Raw genomic sequence first — 22,956 nt, forward strand, 5'->3', positions numbered from 1 at the left:
TTAGTATTTCTAGTAAAGCACTGCATAACTTCAGTAGAATAAAAACTTGCATGTAATGGGCTACATAGCTACCCATTAAATGAATGTTACTGACATTGCTTAAAAATCTAATTCACACATCATAAACCATCGATAAAATATTCAGTTCCAGACAAGACAGAAGACTCATTACTGTTTGTGTGTATCAACCTTGTTGGAAAATATCATTAATTTGATAAATATCGGCATTCAATTAACTTCTAGGTTAAAATTAAATTTTCAGGCTATTTTACATTGTTGTAATACATAGCATAATAAACTGGAGGCTCAGCCATGATAAATTATAATATGTAACACAATCTTAAAGATGTACAAGTCTATTAACTAAAGTAATTTATTTAATAAATCCTATCTTAAAGATGTACAAGTCTTAGCTAAGGCAATTTTTTAAAATAAGTACTATCTTAAACATGTACAAGTCTATTAACTAAAGTAATTTATTTAAATAAATCCCATCATAAAGAAGTAAAAGTCTATTAACTAAAGTAATTTATTTAATAAATCCTACCTTTAGGATGCTCAAGTTTATTAACCAAAGCTTGTAGCCCATAGAGAGCTTGGAGTTCAAAATCTTCTTTGTTATTTAAATATTTCTGAAGTACTGACAGTCTTTCCGAAGCAGCAGGGTTGTTAAACTTACAATTACTTCCTTCTCCTAGGAAGAAAAAGCAACATAAAAATTCTTTATTTCTTTAATGTTTTCGATATGATACATTTACAAAATTAAATTTTGAATTAAGAGTTCATATATCAAACAAAAATTCATAAAAAAAGCAGTAGGTGCAAGAAATCTTGCTTTTCAGAAGTATATAAAATAAGTGTCCTCTTCAGGAGTTTCGGTAACTTCATTTGTTATACAAAAAAAGACTAAAGACTTTTAAAGACTAAAAAAAATTTCAACAACAATTCATCAGTAATGTTCAACAAGCATACTAACATGACAGGATACTAATGTAACCTCTAGCTTTTAAGTACCATTCAATGACCTTACATTCACCAGATACAGGCTAAATATGGGGGAGGGGGGGACAAACAAATGTTGAAGTTTGTTGCTATGTTTTCTTAGTTAGAGCTCTAACAACACATCTTTTTGTATTTTAATACAGGATATTAATCTAACAGAAATTATATAAATTAAGAAACTTTTCATCATTACTTTCTTTTAATATATTTTTAATACAAACAAGCTTTCACTTGCTTATTCCAGAAACGTCCATCAGGTGTAATTTATCCTCACAAACAAACATTGTTCTTTCCTCAGAATGCACCATTTACTACTTAGAGCTATACAAACAATACCACATATAAGAGACTTCATTTATATCAACAAAAGCAATGAGTTACAAAAGAAACCTTTTCTAATTACAGAAAAACATCATATAATAATAGCACAAGTTAAAAATAAAATCCGTAACTCGACACGGTTAAACGTTTTGTAATTCGTATCTTTTTGCTAGCATTTACAAATATTTTAGTCCTATAGTTTTAAGTCAGTGAACACTGCACTATGTACTTTTATCACCAAACATGATATCTTTCAGTCTGGGTCTAATTAAAAAATTTCAAGTAGCATAAGTCTTTTATAAAATGTCCTCTACTGGCACAACAGTATATCTGCCAACTTACGATGTTTGAAAATGGGTTTTAATACCCATGGTAGGCAGAGCACAGAAAACCCATTGTGTTGCTTTGTGCTTAATTTAAAACAAACAAATTTTCTGAAAAATATTAATATTTATAGATACAGTCTTATAGATACATTTGTTTTACCCCAAATTAAATACAAGAAAACTTCTCTCAAGCTAAAATTAGATTAAAAGACAAGGCAGTGATTAGTTGGTTCTACAATGAGTGCCTGTGGTAAAATGATAAAGAAACATCTGTCTAAACCTATATAAAAAAGTAAAACTCACTACATAATGAACTGAAAGACATTGCCCCTACTTAAGTTTTACATTTGAGACTTTTAAAACAATAAAATAGTTAACTTCTCTAATAATTTGTTTTACAAAACTAGCCAGTAAGATAACTTAATACATAATAATATTGTCTTAGCATAAAAAAATATTAGGAAGCTATTTATATTAATTATTAAATAACTAAACATGCTGCTACACAGAAATTCAGTTTCTGTATTTAGAATCTAGAGTCTTTAGATGTGTTTATAAACTATTCATGTGTGTACAAATTTTCATGCACATTAGTCACATACTATTTTAGAACTTTGATTACACTGATTAATGAAAATATATAATTAAAAAATTTAATAAGTGAGTTCTTAAACTTAATTAAATGGTACTTACCCTCTATCGCATTCTCCACAACAGCAGTGATCAAAACACGAATAAACTGTGGAGTTTTACTTCTCTCTTCTCCTACATGGATCTACATCAACAACTATATTTTAGTTTCCAAGATATGGAAAAATATTTAATAATTTTGTTCACATAAAAAGTTTTTTCTGATTCGTATTTATACGTTCCCACAAACCACATTACCCCTACATCATCTTGTTTATTTTAATTTTTGAGTGAAGGAAAAACTAATTTTTTAAAATTAAAAATATATTAGATTTATATATGAACATATTTTCACATAAAGAGAAATAAATTACTTTTATCAAAGTATTTGTGTTCCAGTAATATAGCAACTATAAACACAATACTTATTTGGTGATAATTGCATGACAGTTATCTTTCTACAAGCGAGATAAAACAGTATTTTAAATTCTTGTCAACATAGCAATGAAAATTAATGAAATACATGGTATTCTGCAGACCAATAAGTTATACCATCATATTAAACTACACAGTAATAAAATAATTACTAGGCAAAAGTATCAGAAAACAAGTTGTTAATAATAAAAAATAATAACTTTCTCTCAACTCATTATAACACCTTGAAATAAAGGAAAACAATGACACCTATGTACAAAAAACAGGTTTCTCTGAAACAACAGAATTTTAAAATAAAATGCAGTGAAATTTCCTGTATAATTGTTTTTGATTCAGCAAAATTACATTCGTTTTTGTTCTTACTAACTCTTGAAACTTAAAACAGACAAGTATTAGTGCTGGTATTGACTAAACTATACAAAACCACATGTCACCTATAATGTGGCTAATGTTTATTTGTTGAATTTTGCACAAAGTTACTCAAAAGCTACACGCACTTGCTGTCTCTAATTGTGAAGTAATTAGAATAGATGTAAGACAGGCAACCAAAACTAACCCCTGCTGACTCTTTACTAAGTAACCACAGCCTGCAAAACACTTGTTGTAGTTTTCATGCCCTTTGCTTGAATTTTCCTTATTCTATCATTTTAATGCATGACATTTAAGTTACACTTTCTTACAGGTATTATGTAGTAGATCAGTAAACTCTGGTCTATTTGAAAAATATTTACATGATCGGACAAACTTACGAAGATAACTTTATTTTATAAAACAAAACCTAAAATAAACAATAAAGTAATGGTATTTATAATAGTGTACAGTGTATGATATGGTTTTACGAGATAAAACAAAAATTCAGAAAAATTAAGAATAAAACACTAAAGACAAAAAGGGAAGTTTGGCTGAATATGCAGAAACATCTGAATGAACTAAGCCTGTGTATTTTAGATCTAAGTAAGTTGAGAAAGCCCATAGAAACTGTATTTAGTGTAATATTAATGTTTTTAGGAAATTATACATGGGCTAAATTTTGTTTGCGTGAAATACTTTGCAAATAAAAAAAACACACTAAATTTGAAATCAAAGCCGTTGTCACACGATAACAACAACGTTGTGTCATCATGTCCTGTAATCATTGCACTGAAACATTTGAAAAAACAGGTAAAATTATTCCGATTTTCTTTTTAAATTAATATACAATTCACACTTATCAGACAAACACCTCAATTGCAGTGTGAAATACATAGCATTTGACTGAGAAACATGCAAAAAATGTTCTGGACAGACAAACTCAAGTGTATTGTCTACATAGTGAAACTGACCAATCATGTTATAACGCCCTATGGTTGAAAGGGTAAATATGTTTGGTAACTGATACTGATGTCATAACCTGCAGATTACAAGCTGTTTACCCTAACCACCACTTCATATTGTCCCACTGTTAACAGTGGGATTGACTTTTACAGTTATTACACTTCCACAAAGCATCTTTAATAGCCTATAAAAACTTGAACCTTGGCCTTTGATCATATGATCCTCAGCCTAACAGGCTGACCATTATAGCATGCCTGGTCATCTAAAAAATCTATTAGTACCTGTATAAGGAAACAGTTAAATAAACACAATATATAATCAAGTGTCTATAACTTTGTTGATTAAAATCTCTCACAATCTATACATCTGCAAGCCACTACTACAGTATCTAATAAAGTACCTTTAAACAAAAGTTAAGATCTTTTTACCTCAATCCAATCCAGAATATCTTCATTTGTAGATTTTTTCTTTTGTAATAAAAAGTCTAGTTTTTCCTTTATTTGTTCCATAGAGAGGTGATCATCAGGAAGGGGTTTTGTTTCACTGACCGTAAACCCTAATTTCTGGGAAAAGAAGATAAAACTAAACATCAAACTTTACACACTGAAAACAAATTATAAAAAGAACTTATAAAAACTGAAAGCTGTTAAACTTCACTGTGAGAACTTTGTATGTGCCCCCTGCTAGTACAGCTGTAAGTCTACAGATTTACAACACTAAAATCAGAGGTTCAATTCCCCTCAATGGGCTCAGTAGATTGCCCGATGTGGCTTTGCTATAATAAAAACACACAAACACACACTTTGTATGTAATAAGTTCAATTTGCTACATGCACTTGGAAGGAAAGAGTGATCATTTCTAGAAATTTCCATCTAAGTAGATTTTATTAAGTTTCTGACAAGTTTTGAGTAAATTTTAGCACTTTTTTAACTGTGGTATTCACTTAATATTTTTTTCAACACTTTAGTTTTCCATCCAGGGAAGAAAAATTTATTTCAAAATTTTGAATTACTCATTCCTTTCCAAGAAGACATACCAGAGGTAAAAAACTATTTTTCAAGTAGAAAGAACAGACTGGGAATCATTACTGGATGACTGGAATCCATATGAGCCCTGTGTGAATACTTGTGATGTACAACATATCCAAACTTATGTTTTCATAATAAGAGATTAGGAACCTTAATAAACATTGGGTGTTGAAGCAGATATCACTGTTATAAACATGTTTCATAATGTTTCAAATTCCATGATTTAGAGCAAATGCTACATAAAATGTTTTTAACATCAGATCACAATGTGTACACATTTAGTCATTATGCATACATTTTCTTCCACAAACTTGTCAACACTTTGTCCAAATGATAGAAACTCAGTCCACTGGAGACCAGACTTCTTCCACAACTCTCCCACTTTAACGGAGCCCTATGAAAACACAGTCTGTTTAGTAATATAAATCAATACAATATAAACAGGCATTTAATAAAGTTTGCTAGTACAATAAATATAACATTCTTCGATAAAAAACACCATGTAATTTAACATAAGAATATACAAGAAGGTGTTTGTTTGTTTTGGAATTTTGCACAAAGCTACTCGAGGGCTATCTGTGCTAGCCATCCCTAATTTAGCAGTGTAAGACTAGAGGGAAGGCAGTTAGTCATCACCACCCACCGCCAACTCTTGGGCTACTCTTTTACCAACGAAAAGTGGGATTGACTGTCACATTATGACGCCCCCACAGCTAGGAGGGCGAGCATGTTTGGTGCGACTCGGGCGCGAACCCGCAACCCTCAGATTACGAAGCGCACGCCTTAATGCGCTAGGCCATGCCAGGCCTTGCAAGAAGGTGAATAATATAAAACTTTCGATCAATTCTGTGATCTATAGTAATCAATTTAAAGGCTTACTAACAACAAAAAAATAGTTTTTGTTAATATTGTGCTTTGAATTTAGAGTTCACTGTAAGCAGGTCTTTGGAAACGAAAACTGATGACCAATTAAATATTGAGTAGAATTATTATTTTTATAATGTATTTCTTAATTTAATTATACAGTACTAACCTTGTGAATTTTCAAATAGAAATTCTTTTTTTTATCATGAATTAAAATATCAATGCTAACCCTGAAGTATGTAAGTTCAAAAGCGTACATTTTAAACAATAGCTGTTAGCAAATCCAATGAAAATTATAACTGGTGGTCACTGAAACACTTAAGTACTTTAATCTTTTCTTCTTTTTGGTGATAAAGGGTTAGTAATTTCAGACAAACAATTACGTAACACATTTAAGTACAAGACACTTCAGTTTTACTTTAATCTTTTCTTCTTTTTGGTGATAAAGGGTTAGTAATTTCAGACAAACAATTACATAACACATTTAAGTACAAGACACTTCAGTTTTACTTCAAGCACAATAAAAATAATATATATTTGAAATAAGCATTTACTTAAGTAATAATTATTGTTCTAAAAAACACTGCAATAATAATAAAATAAAAATATTATTTAGTAAGACAAAATAAATAAAAAATTGATATTTCAAAAATTTGCAAACAGAAATGAAATACTGTAAACAAACATGGCTGAAGATAGAGTAAACATTATTTACTTGAATTACAAATCCCTATTTGGGCTTCATGTTGTTACCTAGAATTACGTTTGAGGCAATCAAAATAAGGATTTGTAATTTGAGTAAATAATGTCTACAGTATACCCAGCTACGTTTGATTAAGTTTTGAACGATCTTTATTGGTAAGTTTTAAATTACCAATTTCAAACTTATCTTGTTTGCTGGCTTTTTTTTATATTCAAGTATAGGTAAAAGATTACTTGATATGATAGCTAACTTCATATATTGTAACAGCAATAAACATAGTAGGTAGCCGATACGGTTCATGATGATTTAATGTAGCTATTGACTATTTGATCACATTAGTTGAAGATGTAAAATATTAAGCTGAAGCTGGAGATTGTCAAGAAGATTTGTTTAAGAATATAGTGAGTATTTATAGTCTCTCCATAACTAAATTATCTTTATATAATGCACAGCAATGGGTAAATATATGCCTGGACTGAGACTCAATCCCTACTATGCAAGTGTAAAATTTTACAAGTAGAAAAGTGGCCTTTTCACATAAAACATACATCTAAACCATCACTTCAGACAGACATAATACAGGGGTTGACTCCCTAAACACACTAACTGTATAGTGTACAAAGCATTGAGTATCTACACGTTAGACTCGTCTAATTTTCGTCTGTTATTGGCTGGCATTTCATGTTTTACCCTCAACGTAATCCTTTTAAAGAAACACCAGATATTTATAAGAAAGGTAACTTCAAGGGGTAATGATAACGTTGTTTGTTTGTTTTTAGCTTATGTAAAAAACAGCTGCAACAAATCAACCTTTCACTACCACTACAGACTTCACATTACCTTATCAGTATTCTACAAAAAGTATGGGTGCTATATATGTAAAGTTAGTTTTGTTGTAGGCTGACAAGGAAATAGTAATGGTAAGAAAAATCAGGAATGGGCCATTGTGAGCACACTATCTTTTCCTTGCAAGTCTAACATGCGTGCTTTGTTTTTGTCCATTTTTATATACGTGCAGCCTTAGCAGTCAACAGTACAGGTTTTAGAGTGTTGTTTTAATACAATCCTTACAAACGTGTTTAAGTAGAATTTTGCTAGAACATGCAGTTCCTTGCAAACCATTATAATGGGTCCTCACAAACTAGCAAAATTTACAAACACAAACCTAACAATAGCCTGTATTTATAGAATCTTAAAAAAAACTACAGGTTAGTCTGTACATACATATTAAGAATCCAAACTAGTTTTTTACTATTAATTATAACATACATCATTCAGTATTCATAACAAAAAATAATTTTATCCACACATTTTTTGCCAGCAAAGATATTCATTTATCTCTCCACAAAATATTAAATATATAACAAAAGTGGAGTTTTTAAGCCCAATGACAACTCATGCCCAGATAGGCCAAATGATCAAGTTGCAGATCATTAGGATACGGGAATAAATATCCTTAATTTTAAATTATTGACCAGAAAGTAGCAGTCTCTCCATGAACTAAATAATGGGAGTGATTCTACTGACAAGAAAGTAGCAGTCTCTCCATGAACTAAATAATGGGAGTGATTCTACTGACCAGAAATAGCAGTCTCTCCTTGAACTAAATAATGTGAGTGACTCTACTGACCAGAAAGTAGCAGTCTCTGCATGAACTAAATAATGGGAGTGACTCTACTGACCAGAAAGTAGCAGTCTCTGCATGAACTAAATAATGGGAGTGACTCTACTGACCAGAAAGTAGCAGTCTCTGCATGAACTAAATAATGGGAGTGACTCTACTGACCAGAAAGTAGCAGTCTCTCCATGAACTAAATAATGGGAGTGACTCTACTGACCAGAAAGTAGCAGTCTCTCCATGAACTAAATAATGGGAGTGACTTCACTGACCAGAAAGTTGAAGTCTCTCCACGAACTAAATAATAGGAGTGACATTACTGACCAGAAAGTTGCAGTCTCTCCATGAACTAAATAATGGGAGTGACTCTACACATCTGTTTTCTGCAGCCTAAAACATTAAACATGCAAAACCCAAAATTTATAAATTTGTAGCAGTGGATATTCTTGGAAGGAATTACACATCTGAATTTCTGTAATTACAAACTATTTACTACACATTCTTTTTCATAAGACATTACTACACATGACTTTTCATGGTTTGTAACTGGAGATTTTCAACAAAAGATTTTCAAAAGAAAAAAAAATCACATACGTCAAACAGTTTATTTTTTTGTTTCAAATATTTGTGTAAATTTATGCAAAAGCTACTGACAGGAATTGTCTCTAATTTTGAACTGACAGGTAAAAGGAAAGGCAGCTAGTAAACAGATAATGTCATCTCGTTAAAACATTAACTTTATTAAATTACGTGGTCAAACATGAAACTACTGGCAAATTCTCACAGGTCAAAATCAGAATCAATAATTGAACAAAACAAAAAAGGATACACGTGATGATATCTCGTCATATACAATACCTTCATCAGTCTTCTCTCCAAAATTAACAAAAATAACGATAGTTATAGGTATTCTACTTTTATTGGTTCAAGATAAAAAAATATTTATTTACAGTAACACCAAGTAATCTGTTCTTTCAGTTACAGTAACAGAATCTTATATACTTTGCAAATTTGGGAAATGGATTATTTTGAAGGAAAAAGAACTCTGAATTACCTTTCATCATAATTAAAAAAGTATAAAGTTTTTATTTTACAATAAAAAGGTTATTACCTTGGAAACTTTTGAAACAGCACCCAACTTACATTATATTATGCACAATGTTAAATAAGCTCACAAACAGAGGGAGGGAACAATACCTTTTACTGAATCTAATAAACGTTTACCATTACTGTTTAATGTCACTTGTACCCATAACTTCCAAGATATTTTTTATCATAACAATAGTTTTGTTTCAGTTCAGTCTACAACTAATTCAAAAATGTTTATTTACCAGTTTCCCTGCAGCAGCATGCAGCACAGCTGATAGAAGCTTGCCAGCTGTTCCACTAGCCACACACGGTTCAACAGCTTCTCTAAGGAAGCTTAATGGGAGACTACCATCTTGAACCATTGGACCAACAAGATCTCCTAGATACTCCCATATCCTTGGGATGTCTATGGCAAAGTCATCTGCATTTTCCAATATAGACTTGAGTCTGTAATGTCAGATTAATCCTTCTTGCAATGGTTTTTCACAAGTAAAATGAACATAAACATAGTAGTCTGCATTTGACTTTTGGAAATTCAACTATCTTTATAAAACACTCTGTCCAAATGATTATATATGCACATTAAAGGTTAACCCAATTAATTATTAGCATTTCTGATACATAATAAAGCCCCATATTAGTCAAGTAAATTAAAAAACAAAAATTCTACAATTAACAATATACGTTACATATTTTTTAAGACTAAGAATATTTTATTCCTCAATATAAGTTGGCTAAATAAACACATCTCTGCATTGTAATCACACATAAAAGATTGTAAAAAGCAGTAACTGTTCACTTTCACTTAAAAACATCTACTGGTGTCCAATATTAATTGTTATTACAAAAAATAAGAAATAACTTAACACATAAAAGAACTGCAGGAATTTGGTTTGTTTTGAATTTCACACAAAGCTACATGAGGGCTATCTGCATTAGCCATCCCTAATTTAGCAGTGTAAGACTAGACGAAAGGCAGCTAGTCATCACTACCTACCGTCAACTCTTGGGCTACTCATTTACCAACGAATAGTGGGATTGACTGCACATTATAATGCTCCCAGAGTGAAAGGGTGAGCATGTTTGGAGTGGTAGGGATTTGAACCCATGACCCTTGGATTACGAGTCGAGTGTCTTAACCACCTGGCCATGCCGGGCCAACTGCAGGAATTACTAAATACTTTCACAAGGGTTTGTTTGCCAATTTTAAGTGTTATTGCTTGAGTGTTATCTGTCCCTAATTTAGAAGTGATAAGACTACAAGAGAAAACAACTTGTCAAAACCAACCATACACCATGTGTGCTTTACCAACAAAAAAGTGAGATTGAGTTATGTCATAAAACCCTAGAAGAGATAATAATAATAAAACATAACAGAAGGAATGGTACATTTAGATAAAAGAAATATACAAATTTAAGTTACTAATAAGTGTAGAAGACATTAAATCTGATGCACATAGTACATATCTTAAACTAAATTTAGGTTTACTGTATACAAATGATTGGCAAAGAAACACAATCAACTGGAAACATTACACATCACTTTTGTTTAGTGCTGGTAAAAATCTGTTGAATTTCAAACAAAACTACAAGTACAATCTATGCTAATCATCCCTAATTTATAACTGGTAATATTTGATCCACCCCCCTTATTCTTGGCCTGCTCTTTATCAACAAAAAGTAATTTTTTGCCCCACATTATAGCACTCTCAGGAGTCGTTAACCATGGAAATTATACAATAATCAAGAAACTTCAACTACAATCTGGATTGGTTTATTAGTTATACATACACGTAATGAGTAACAAAGGACCAATTACTTCAGTGACTGATAATTTGAGTGGTTGTTGGTTGAGAGAAGATTAGTCAAGTTAACTTTACCTGATGAGAGTCAGTGATTCTGGAAGTAATAAAGTAGTCAACAATTTCTGTTTAAACTTATTTTAGTGTTAAGATTACAACTTGTGTCAGAGTGAATGTAACCTATACAAAACATAATTGAAGTAATAAATGAATTTACTATCCTTGTATGAACTGGACTCAGCATTAGTTTTACTAAATAATCCAAATGACAAGGCTGATTAAACTTAAAAGATTTTCAGGAGAAAAAAAAATCACATTTGTTAAATAGTTTATTTTTTGTTTCATATATTTGTGTAAAGTTACACAAAAGCTACTGACAGAAATCGTCTCTAATTTTGAACACTATAATGGCTTGATTAATACACACAAAAATATCACAACTTAACGTTCAATTTACAGACAATGGTGTTTTGATTTAGGTTCAACTGAGTCACCAAACTTGGAGAAAATCAACAGCTCCTAACAAAACTGTAATAGCATAATATTGAGCTAATAAAGACACGTTCTGAAAATACTGGTCATTATTTACCTTAATATTAGATACTGTTTTATTGACTCAAACAACTATCCCTGTAATTGTTTAAGGTATATATTTAATGAAAACTTTAGGTATGTTCTAAATCAGTTTCTGTACTGGAACTACAAAATTTAACACAACAGGTATTAAAAACAGCTCAACAAAACCTAATCTGAATAACATTTCTTACCCTTTAATGTACATCTCTGCAGGAAGAATGTTGCTACGAACCAAATCGTGAAGAAGCTGGCCAACCAAGTGACGAGCTTGACTAGAACGCTCCAAGACTTGGTTGATGGCAGCAGAAATGAAGTAACAGGAAGTAGAAGGTGATACTAGTTCAATAACACAGTGTGTGGCTTCCTACATAACAAAAGGTATTCATTTATTACTGACGGTTTTTAACTGTTATTCATGTGTTTTTTTAACTCTTTCTTTATATTTCTATAAAAAATATAATGAATAATAGGCAATAATTTAATCATAAATGACTTTGTTCTTAGAACCGATTCATAAAACAGTTTATTTTGAAATATAACTGAGAAGACAGTAAAGGAAGCTTTTCTTGAAATTTTTAACACTTTTAAACTAAACTATGGAATTTCTAAGAAGTTGTTAAAAATTGCAAAACAAATATCACCAGAGTATCATCACCACCATAAGAAAAACCTTTTTGTTTTAGTTTGTTTATTTATTATTATTTGACAAATTAACAAATATAGTATTAAATTAAAGATTCCCATTTTTAATTATCTGACAAAGTAAACAGCATCAAGGGAAGGGAACAAAAGGTATACTTTAATTCAACTACTTGGTTAAAGCCTATAATTTCAACCTATCTTTATTGGTTAGTTTGAAATCACAGTTTAACTTCCGGGTTTATAAGAGAATCTTAATTGTTTTCAGTTTGATTTCTCAGCAAAATAAAAAGATGTGAGGTTCTTATTTTATATTCTAGCTTGTCAATGCTGGTAATTTGAGTTCCTAATTTGTTAAGAAACTATAGACTTCTAAATGATGAGAAACCCACTTGAAATAAAAATGTATCTCAGAATGGCTGGTATGGGTATTAACAACGTTTCAATGGTCAATTGCAAACTCTCTCTTTAACCTGAAGATAATCTAGGAAGGTTGAAATGTTGTTCTCTCCTTATTAATAAAGGCGTTAATACCCACACCAGCCGTTCTATAGACTTAGAATTTTGACATCACAAACATCTAATTTTAAACAGTGCTGCATTCACCATATGTAACTTACAGAAGTTGATATTTAGGTGTGCTCTTTTAATATTTACATTTATTTAAGAAATTAACTAATATATTAATACTAAAATTTGAATTACAATCTACAAGTCAATACCAAACTTATTGATATGAAATCATAAAATAGTAGTTCAACATTTTGAATGCAAGTCAACAAACGGACCTGTGACCTGTCATGATAGGGTTAAGACATTAAAAGTAAAATGTTGTAGTGTATTTTATTAACGATTTTTTAAGGTATTAAAAGTTTTTATAAAAATAAGGTCATGAAATATCAAAGAGAAGAATGAATTTAAACGATTTCTGCCGGTCACAAGGAGACGTGAGTATGTCCATAATGTCTCGTACACTTTTGATAATTTCATAACTTGTGAGGACTTGGGTGTTATCTTCATTGCAAAGAAGCTGTGCTGCATAAACAACTACTAGTTGCAGCCTGTAATATTGGTCAAAGTTTCAGTCTTATTTATCAATAATGGTACACAATTTTAAAAGGCTTAGCAACCTACATCAAGCAGCAATCCAGTTCATAGGTCACAGCTAGAAGGGATAATTATTTGCTTTACTTATTTTTCTTAAAATACAGGAGAGTAAATGAAGAAGTTTCATAATTTATTTCCAAATAGTAACAATCTATATACATACATATTGCATAATACTTGAAATGTGACTATACATTACAAAATATTACTAGTCTACTATAACACAGCCAAGACAGGGTCACTCTGTCAAGACTAAAGGTCAGTTTTATATTATTGGATGTAGTAACACAAGTGCATGTGTGTGACATCTATGCAATTTATGTAATGTTAGCCAGTCTCTAGTGGAGGGTCAATATAATAAAAATAATAAATATATAACATTTTGAGACTTAAACTATTTTGACTAAACCTTTGTATTTCCATGTTATAATTTCTAGTCATTGAAAAAAAATTTATATTTATTTCCCTATTTTATTTTATGACGGTTATGAGGTCTGCCAAACTAACAGAACCCACATAGTTAGGGTAGAGAAAAGAACAGACATGTTAAGTCTTACTTAAAATAAATGTTCAAAATGTATTTAGGAGATTTTAGTGATTACACAAATAATACTTGAGGTTTATGGGATGAAGAATAGTCTTCTGATCATAACATGAAACAGACTCAGAGAAACAAATCTTTGGTACAAATACTTCATTCAAAAATGTGATTTTTTTGTGTATAGAACACTTGCAGTCTTTAATAAACATTTTGTGAAGATACAAACACATCACTAGTTATACTATGAAAACGTAATTAGGTGTAAATATGTAAACAAATTTATGTATATTATACCAAGCCCATCGCAAAAAGGATAAAGCCCTAAACTACAATAAACATATTTAGCACCTTGAAATCACAGTTGTGAAGGAACTCATCAATAAGTGGTACTGTCTTAAGCTCCATTTCTTCTTCAGGCATGTCCTTACCCTTAAGTGTCATCTTTGGGTCTTCTATGAATTCATAAACATTAAAGATGAAAATTTACAAAAAAATGCAGACTTTATCATAACTGATTTTTTTTCTTTAAATAAAGCTCTAACAGTAAAAAATTACACATATCTTAACACTTGATACTAATAACAGAAAAGGTATATCTGATCGAGCATTGTACAAAATGTTGCATTACTTAAATATATTTATTATACAAAGTACTTTATATGTGATAGATAACACAGCTTTTAACATTATAATAAAAAAGTTTACTATTCTAATAGCTCTCTGGCTTTTTCATAGTTTATAGTTGATTTTAGTTATTTAGGAATCTATGATATAGAAACACACAACTATTATGTCAAAATCGTTCTGTGAAATTCTTTTTCACAACAGCGTGGTTAATGCTAATTTTACTACAGACATTTAATTGCAAGAGTAAATCTGCATAATTAAATCATTTTACACTGTGACTTATTTTTCTATTAACTAGGGTACATGTAATTTCTATCAATATAGAGATTGTTATAATCTAAACAAGCAATACACTGAATGAAGTCAAATTTACTTTTAGACAAAGGGAGGAAAAACTCTGTAAGTCTACTTTAAATAAATTATGATGAAGACAAATACAAATATCGTGCTACTGAAGTATACTTTAATTTAGACAGAACTATTAATAGTACCAGATTTTTTCATTCTGTCTTGTGGTACAGGTTTTGATTCAACATCAGGCAAGACTGACTTCACAGAAGCTTTTACATTTTCTGGTTCTTTCTGTTCAGTCTGAGATGATGTCTTCCTCACAGCAGCACTTCCACGGTTCTGACTGGACTCCCAGGCAGCAGACCTCAAGAAAGACACACCATTTAACTTAACTAAGTGTTACATTCATAATTTGATTAATGGTTTCAAATAGAGCATTCCTTTTTCAGAGACTTTGAAACATAGAAACTTTATATAAAAGAAAAAAATGTCTTTTAAATAAAATAAGAAACCACTAGAATCAAACTGTGAGATTTATTTTGACAAAATCATCTAACAATTTGCTTAGATGCTCATAAAATAAAAAAATAAGAACAGTCAAGTAAACAACATTACTTGTATGTGTAATAAACATTGATCTGGACCATACTTTCATGTAATATTTTAAATGTGATTAATATATTTATAGCTTTTAATAATTAATTAAAGGCTTAATATTATTCACTTCCTCAGTACTGAAGACTAAATGCTCCAAAAACCAAAAAAAAAAAACAAGTGAAATAATTCCATACATGTGTGTTGTAAACATTGCTAAGTATAAGTACTAAACTTTTAGTAAACAGATTTTACAGGTGTTTGAAAATAAATTCCCCATAATAAAATTCACAGAAAAAATAAATTTTCATCCAATCAGAGTTCATAAAAACTATGGCAATTCACAACTACAGGTACAGAATAATAAACAGAGAGCACTTCAGTATTCAAATTCACAAAGTGGTCAATGGTTTTATCTTCTATTTCCTCACCTTTGTGTAGTTGCTGTTCTAGAATTTAAAGTCTGTTCCATTACTGATAATGCTGAGAATCTATATGTGAAAACAAAATTCAGACTTCACATTTCATCAGGTTTTTTGTTCAATTAATACTAATGAGAACATACATGTAGGAAAATATTCACACCTCACCTCTCTTGTCAGTGATGTTATGAATTAATCAGGTTTAATTAAACCAAAACAAGAATCTTACAAGGTGGGTAAAAGTGATTTAAAAGTTCCACCTCTACATTAATATACAAGGAATTATTTAAATAACACAATAATAATCACCATCTTAAAATGTGGAAAAAGAACTAATAAATCTTAAAATGTATAAACATTTATGAGTTATGCTGTATATATAAATCACAAAGAGTCTATCTGGTGTTGTTCAAAATTTACTTTGCATATTTTGTTCTGTCGAGTCCTTTCATTATAATCTCTTCTTTATCCAACCTCCTATAGGCAAGTGTAAATGAAACAAATATCTCCTATTAAGTTAAACTTTGCAATTCTTTAAAGGATTATTATAAATACTGAAGGTTAAATATAACCAGAATGATTTTTTTTTTTTAATTCTGAAGATAATCAATTGCTTGTTATGTAGCTAGCAACTGAAACAATAAACTTGTAATATTGTTACTTGAACTTGTTACTCTTACTTGTTTTATCTGGTCAAACAAAGTTCCTTCTTGTAATTTATCTATAAACATTAAAACACTTTTACCAACAGATGTTTTTTAAGATGACTGAGGTTCTACAAAAAACTAGAATCTTAAATAGTCAAGTCACATCAGTTTGTAAGAGGTTACTTTCATGACCTAACACACCTGTTAGGAGTTCTGGATTCAGAATCTTGACCTTTAGAACCCCCACTACTACCTTTACCCCAACTGTAAAAAGAACGTCCAGGACCAAGTTGAATGTTCTCTACCTCCGCTTGCTGAAACAAAAAGTACAAAACAATTTGAAGTATCTGTCTTGACCGTATCAAACATGTATAAAAAAAATTCTCTCTTTCTTTATGTAAAACACAAACTAATCATTCAAAGAAACACTTACACCTCCTCTTGCAAATTGTTTGAGTTTACTGGTATCGATCTTGCTTCTACTGGTAACCATACTCCACCCCTCCTCTGAGACCGGGGGATTATTCCTACCTAATCCAATGTTAAACAAGTACTTTTTACATTCCTGAAATGCATTTAATACACAACAATAATTTTTTCTTAATATTTTACACTACAGTACCAAATCCAAGGAACCTATAGCATTGCCATTACAATATCCTCCAGAACAAATCAATCTTGTTAAAAAAGGGTATATTTATACATTTTTATCTATAATTGTTAAAACAGATATAAATGGTACAAGATGTTGTGTAAAAGGTGTAGCCAATATTCAGTTAATAAAGTATCTTCCTTACATACATCATTAATTATAAATTCTGGTCATCAGATATTTAACAGCAAAGATTACTGTTTTTTTATAATTTCAGAGGAAATGGATACTTTCTGAATTAACCTACATTTACCTCTGGATGCACAACCAGAACTTTGTATGTAAACAAGTAATAACGAATTCTAAAAAAGTGCATTTGTTATGTCTCACACATGCAACGATTTTGGCTTTCGTAACTTGTTTTTTATCTATACTCCTTTGTCTATCAAAATAGGTTCATTAAAGTTATTTCAATTCAATTTTATAAGATTGAATTTTCTAATTATATTAATTGTTTTTAACATGCAAGCCATGAAGTATTTTGTAGTTAGTAGCTCTGAGAACGTAGTGCTGAAATGTTTAATATTTCAACCTAATCTATATAAAACAAAACTTATTCTAGCTTACTCTTTCTCCTTTCCCTATCTTCAGACCTTTTTTGTGGTACTATATGGACTTGTTGCAGAAGTAGATGTTGCTGCTGGGCTTCTTTTTGGGCTTCCAAATGAATCTGGTCAATCGTTTTGGGATTGTCGTCTTCTCTTCTCGACACCCAGTTGTTCTGAAACGTTGTTTTGAGAATAATATTAATTCTTGTAACAACTGGTAGAAACTCCCTGACCACACAATTGAAAAACAATATTACATTTCACAAATAATTCATTTATTAGCATTCTTTGTTTGCTCTTTGAATTTCGCACAAAGCTACACGAGGGCCATCTATGCTAGCCATCCCTAGTTTAGGAGTGTAGGACTAGAGGGAAGGCAGGTAGTCACCACCACCCACCACCAACTCTTAGGTTACTCTTTTACAAATGAATAGTGGGATTGACCAGCACATTATAATGCCCCCATAACAGAAAGAATGAGCATGTCTGGTGTGACGGAGATTCAAACTCACTACATTCAAATTACAAGTCAAGCACCCTAACCATCGTACCATGCCAGACTTCACTTATTAGTATCACGGTTTTGCCATTAAAGATATCGTCACGTACAACTGTCTTTGTTCGCTTCAATTCGTCAGATGTTTTAAGTACACTTGGTTAAATATCGTGATTTCATTTTGCTTTCAGGTTCCTGTTACATCATTTCTAATATTGCAAAATATCATTACAAATGAAGTAATGCAATAATATATACTACACAATAAATAATTTAACAGAAAAATACGTAAAAATGTTTAAAATCTTTGAATTCAACTTTTAAAAAATATTTTTGCCTTAAAGAAAATCAAAAGAAAAAAAAACTCAATTTTAAATCTGTGGTAATTAAAACTTTAAATTTTTTCTTGAAATTCATCCTAAAATGTTGGTTTCAGTTAATAAATACATCCTGTTTTAGATAACAATGGAAATACAACAGAGTTTAAGTTAACCTGAGCTTAACATTTTTGTGGAAAAACATAACTTCTCATGGAATACAAAAGAATAGGAAAAACTGAAGGCAAAACAATTAAAAACCCTACACCCTAAGCAGTTTCATAAGGTGAACCTTTCTTCATTAAGGATAAATTCATATATCACTACTAAAAATTCATTAAAGTTTAACTTTTTAATGAACTGTCATAATGCAGATGAAGTGTGGTTAGTTACGAACAAAATCTTCGTTCACTATGAAACCGAATTTTAAATGATTTCTATTGGTGGAATACTTGCATTCCTCAAGTCATATACTGATGAAACAAAAAAACATTCTACGTAAAATTCAGCACCATTGCAGGTGTTCGTTTTTCCTACTTTGTGAAACATCCAGATATCTAGGGAATGACTATTTCACTAGCATCTGATTTCACTGTCACCAGTATATTGCAGTCTGTTTACAGTCATCTTCGATGACATTTTAAGAAAACTAGCAAAAATAACAGAATTTTTAATTTCTCTCCAAATGTTTATTGTTTTTAGAAAACAAATTTATTCAGAAAACTTTAGGAATTTTGCTATTTGAGAAAAGTATTCAGTCTCAAACATGCATACTAATTAATACATTTGGATTGTTAGATCAGTACAAAACACATTAGAAAGATGAACCTTTAATAGTACAGTATATTACCCACTTGTCTCAGGTCAATAACATCTTGTAACATGAACCTAATTCGTGAGCTTGTTTTCCGTTTCTTCACTATCTGTTTCATAGCTTCAAAGTAAGTATCCATCTGTAACACAATTTTATTTTTATTATAATAAACTGATAATTATTTCAATTTTTTAAGAAAAGTTTCTCCCAAACTATTTTTGTTGAATAATTTATAAAACTTCTGTTTCACAGAGACTCTAAGCTTTTCAACTACAACTAATTAAAACATCAAATGTAATCGACATAAACTAAGAAAAACATTGAATTAATAAGCAATTGAAAAGGATAATTAATTTAAAATTAATTTATTATTTACTCTTTAACAAAACTTTAAAAAAATCAAAGAAAATCTGGTAGAAAATTAACAATTAATTCTTGCATTATGACATAAGCAAATTGTAAAAAGGTCGACTAGCATGCATGTACAGACTTTGCACCGTTCTGTTTTTACAATCTAATATGTGTTTGTTATTTGATATAGTAAATAAAAACGTTCTAAAGATACTCATAAAATATAGGAAAGAAAACCTTTTCATCTGATAACTTTATCATTTTTTTTTCTTTTTCTATGGACAAATTTTTATTATTCTAATACTTTCAGTTTTCAAGACTGGACATTTTCAAACTATACAGAAGCAGTGAAAAGTGGGTGGTTAGTATTGCAGAAATTACCTGAAATCACGACTAAAATCAATTAGTGCCACAAAAACAAAGTAGTAGAAATGTCGACATTATGATTTTTGATTAATTCAAAGTTCAGTTTAACGGACTTGTGTCATGACTCACAACAAAAAATTAGTCACCAAAATTACCATTTCTGGTTTTTACTACTTTCAATTATTTCCACTATCCAAGTCTCCTGCAGGAGTAGTTGATTATTGGAATGTAATCAATTAGTGAACCCAATGATTAATTGAATATCAAATTCCACTGATTACCCCGCTCTCATGTAAAGTGGTAAAAATGTACCTGCCATAGTGAAACCTGTCACGTGGACACACTTCAATATTAAATATTTCTTCCTTTAAATGTACATCAAAATTAAATTAAAACATATGACTACTGTAAAATGTTCAATATTAAAAACTACCCTAAACACGTTTCTAATGATATTACAACTGAGCCCGATGTTGTAGTTGTACGCTTCCATTTTACACTTCTGAGACAATCTTAAGTTTCCTTAAGATTTTATAACAAATGTTAAATGAGAATACACTTCAGTACTGCTCTTTTCTGTTGACTCACACTGATACCTTTATTTCAAAACTTCAACGCCTGAATAGTTATTTACTAATTTTTTGCTATCTTATCATTCCAAACGTAAACAGATTCTCTCAAACATTTGTAGGGCAAAATGGATCCGATAAGACAAACCAGTTCTTTTTTGCACTCATACAGAAGGTTCTGTGACGTCAGGTATATTTATCAATTTTATTCAAGTTAATATGTTAGAACTTCTACCTATTTCATTCTCAATACTTCAACAATTAATAATTATCATATGAATATAGCACATCGTGAGATAAGTAAGTAAGAAAAAAATTGTAAATGATACACAGCTCTGGGTTTGCTTAGCACCAAATGGGCAACATTCTGAAGTTTTATTTTTTTAGTAAAATAATTTGTTTATAATACATGTATAAACACATAATAAAAACTGGGTTACATTAATATTTTTTGTTAATTATTCTCCTACCAAACTAGAATGCAATCAAGTTAATAAAAAAAAACAACTTTGGACTCAAAGTAGTACCTTCTAAAACTAAATTAGTATCAATATAAATATATAATAGAAAGTAATGTACTTTTTCTTTTATTGTTAATTATTCTCCTACCAAACTAGAATACAATCAAGTTAATAGAAAAAACAAACTTTGGACTCAAAGTAGTACCTTCTAAAATTAAATTAGAATCAATATAAATATATAATAGAAAGTAAGGTACTTTTTCTTTTATTGTTAATTATTATACTGCTAAATTAGATAGTTATTTCAAATACAATTCATTAATGGAAAAAAACTGATTACAAACTAATACCCTCTCAAATTAAATTGGTATCAAACAAACTAATACCTTCTCCAACTAAATTGGTATCAAACAAACTAATACCTTCTCCAATTAAATTAATATAACATGCAAACTAATACCCTGTAAAATTCAATTAGTATGAAACACAAACTAATACCCTCTTACAGTAAATTGGTATCAAACACAAACTAATACCCTCTTACAGTAAATTGGTATCAAACACAAACTAATACTCTCTTACAGTAAATTGGTATCAAACACAAACTAATACTCTCTTACAGTAAATTGGTATCAAACACAAACTAATACTCTCTCACATTAAATTGGTATCAAACACAAACTAATACTCTCTCACATTAAATTGGTATCAAACACAAACTAATACCCTCTTACAGTAAATTGGTATCAAACACAAACTAATACTCTCTCACATTAAATTAGCATCAATAATTTGTCTTACTGCTGCTTGTGTGGATTTATTTTTATCTCGTTCTATCTCTCTGCCAATGGTTGTCAACAAATGACACAAACACTCCAGAGAATCTTCATCTCCTTGTCCTAATAGTTTCTTGATGCAGGTGTGCATGATCAGTGTTGTTAACATTCCTAGCTTGAACAGCTCCCCAACAAACCTAAAAGACAAAACGTTTTTTTTTTGTTATAATTAGATTTAAAGTTTTTAAAAATCCAGCAACAAAGATTTTGAAGAAATCTGAAGACAAAAATCATTACAATATCCATTATTTCAAAGATTTATTGAATTAATATATTCATTGTTCAAATTATTCTCAATTTATTATTAATTTACTAAATACAGTGAGAAATGATAGTCCAAACATTGAAATTATTTGTCGTACGGATGGGGGGTTTTGCTGGGTATGCTCATGTCTCTTTCCTTCACACTCTCATACCCCAAAAGTACATTTTTCTGTTACAAAATTCATGAATAGCTACAAAAAAGATAAACCTGATTCCACATCTTGCTTACTGTAAGTTATTAGGAAAATGATCTCAGCTGTAAAATAAGTGAAGCACAAGGTCTTATGTGACTTTAAAGTGAAAAAGGAAATAACAGTAACATATTAATACAAAGAAACAATATTTAGTTTTATAACAGGAAAGTATTTATGAGATCAACTGATTGTCAAAGAAAGATCCATTTGCTTTTTATGGATGTTTTACATTACATGTAACATGACTGCTTTATGATGTTTGAAAACTACTGTTTCTTCAAAGAACCCTTGACCTTTCAATGTCCTCTGCATGTTAGCAGTTGTAGTTTTCAAACTAAATAAGATGAATTCTGTTTCTGATAAAATTCTATTAAATTCATACTCATGGGCAAAATTGTTTACAGAGTTCAAAATCTTTCCATAAAATAACTTTACAATTACTTTTAGTAATTCGATTTAACTAATACAGGTATATTTTATTCAAAATATAATCAAATTATCTTTGCTGTAA

The 22,956-nt window shown here is 30.2% G+C and overlaps 1 protein-coding gene across 7 annotated transcripts in view; it reads right to left on the minus strand.

Moving 5' to 3' along the window:
- LOC143227824 (eukaryotic translation initiation factor 4 gamma 1-like) overlaps positions 1-22,956 on the minus strand; it is an 82,408-nt gene that overhangs the window by 1,970 nt on the left and 57,482 nt on the right. For all 7 annotated transcript variants that reach the window (XM_076459086.1, XM_076459092.1, XM_076459091.1 and 4 more), the window contains 14 exons: positions 21,953-22,124; positions 19,445-19,543; positions 17,797-17,950; positions 17,011-17,108; positions 16,779-16,891; positions 15,940-15,999; positions 15,115-15,278; positions 14,345-14,448; positions 11,901-12,073; positions 9,574-9,778; positions 5,353-5,451; positions 4,457-4,591; positions 2,343-2,424; positions 548-694 (listed from right to left, as the gene is read on the minus strand). In XM_076459086.1, the coding sequence (XP_076315201.1) occupies positions 548-694; positions 2,343-2,424; positions 4,457-4,591; positions 5,353-5,451; positions 9,574-9,778; positions 11,901-12,073; positions 14,345-14,448; positions 15,115-15,278; positions 15,940-15,999; positions 16,779-16,891; positions 17,011-17,108; positions 17,797-17,950; positions 19,445-19,543; positions 21,953-22,124 (1,805 nt within the window). The remainder of the gene's footprint in view (positions 1-547; positions 695-2,342; positions 2,425-4,456; positions 4,592-5,352; positions 5,452-9,573; positions 9,779-11,900; positions 12,074-14,344; positions 14,449-15,114; positions 15,279-15,939; positions 16,000-16,778; positions 16,892-17,010; positions 17,109-17,796; positions 17,951-19,444; positions 19,544-21,952; positions 22,125-22,956) is intronic.

Source organism: Tachypleus tridentatus, chromosome 10 (genome assembly GCF_004210375.1).
Source record: "Tachypleus tridentatus isolate NWPU-2018 chromosome 10, ASM421037v1, whole genome shotgun sequence".
In the NCBI taxonomy this organism is placed as follows: Eukaryota; Metazoa; Arthropoda; class Merostomata; order Xiphosura; family Limulidae; genus Tachypleus; species Tachypleus tridentatus.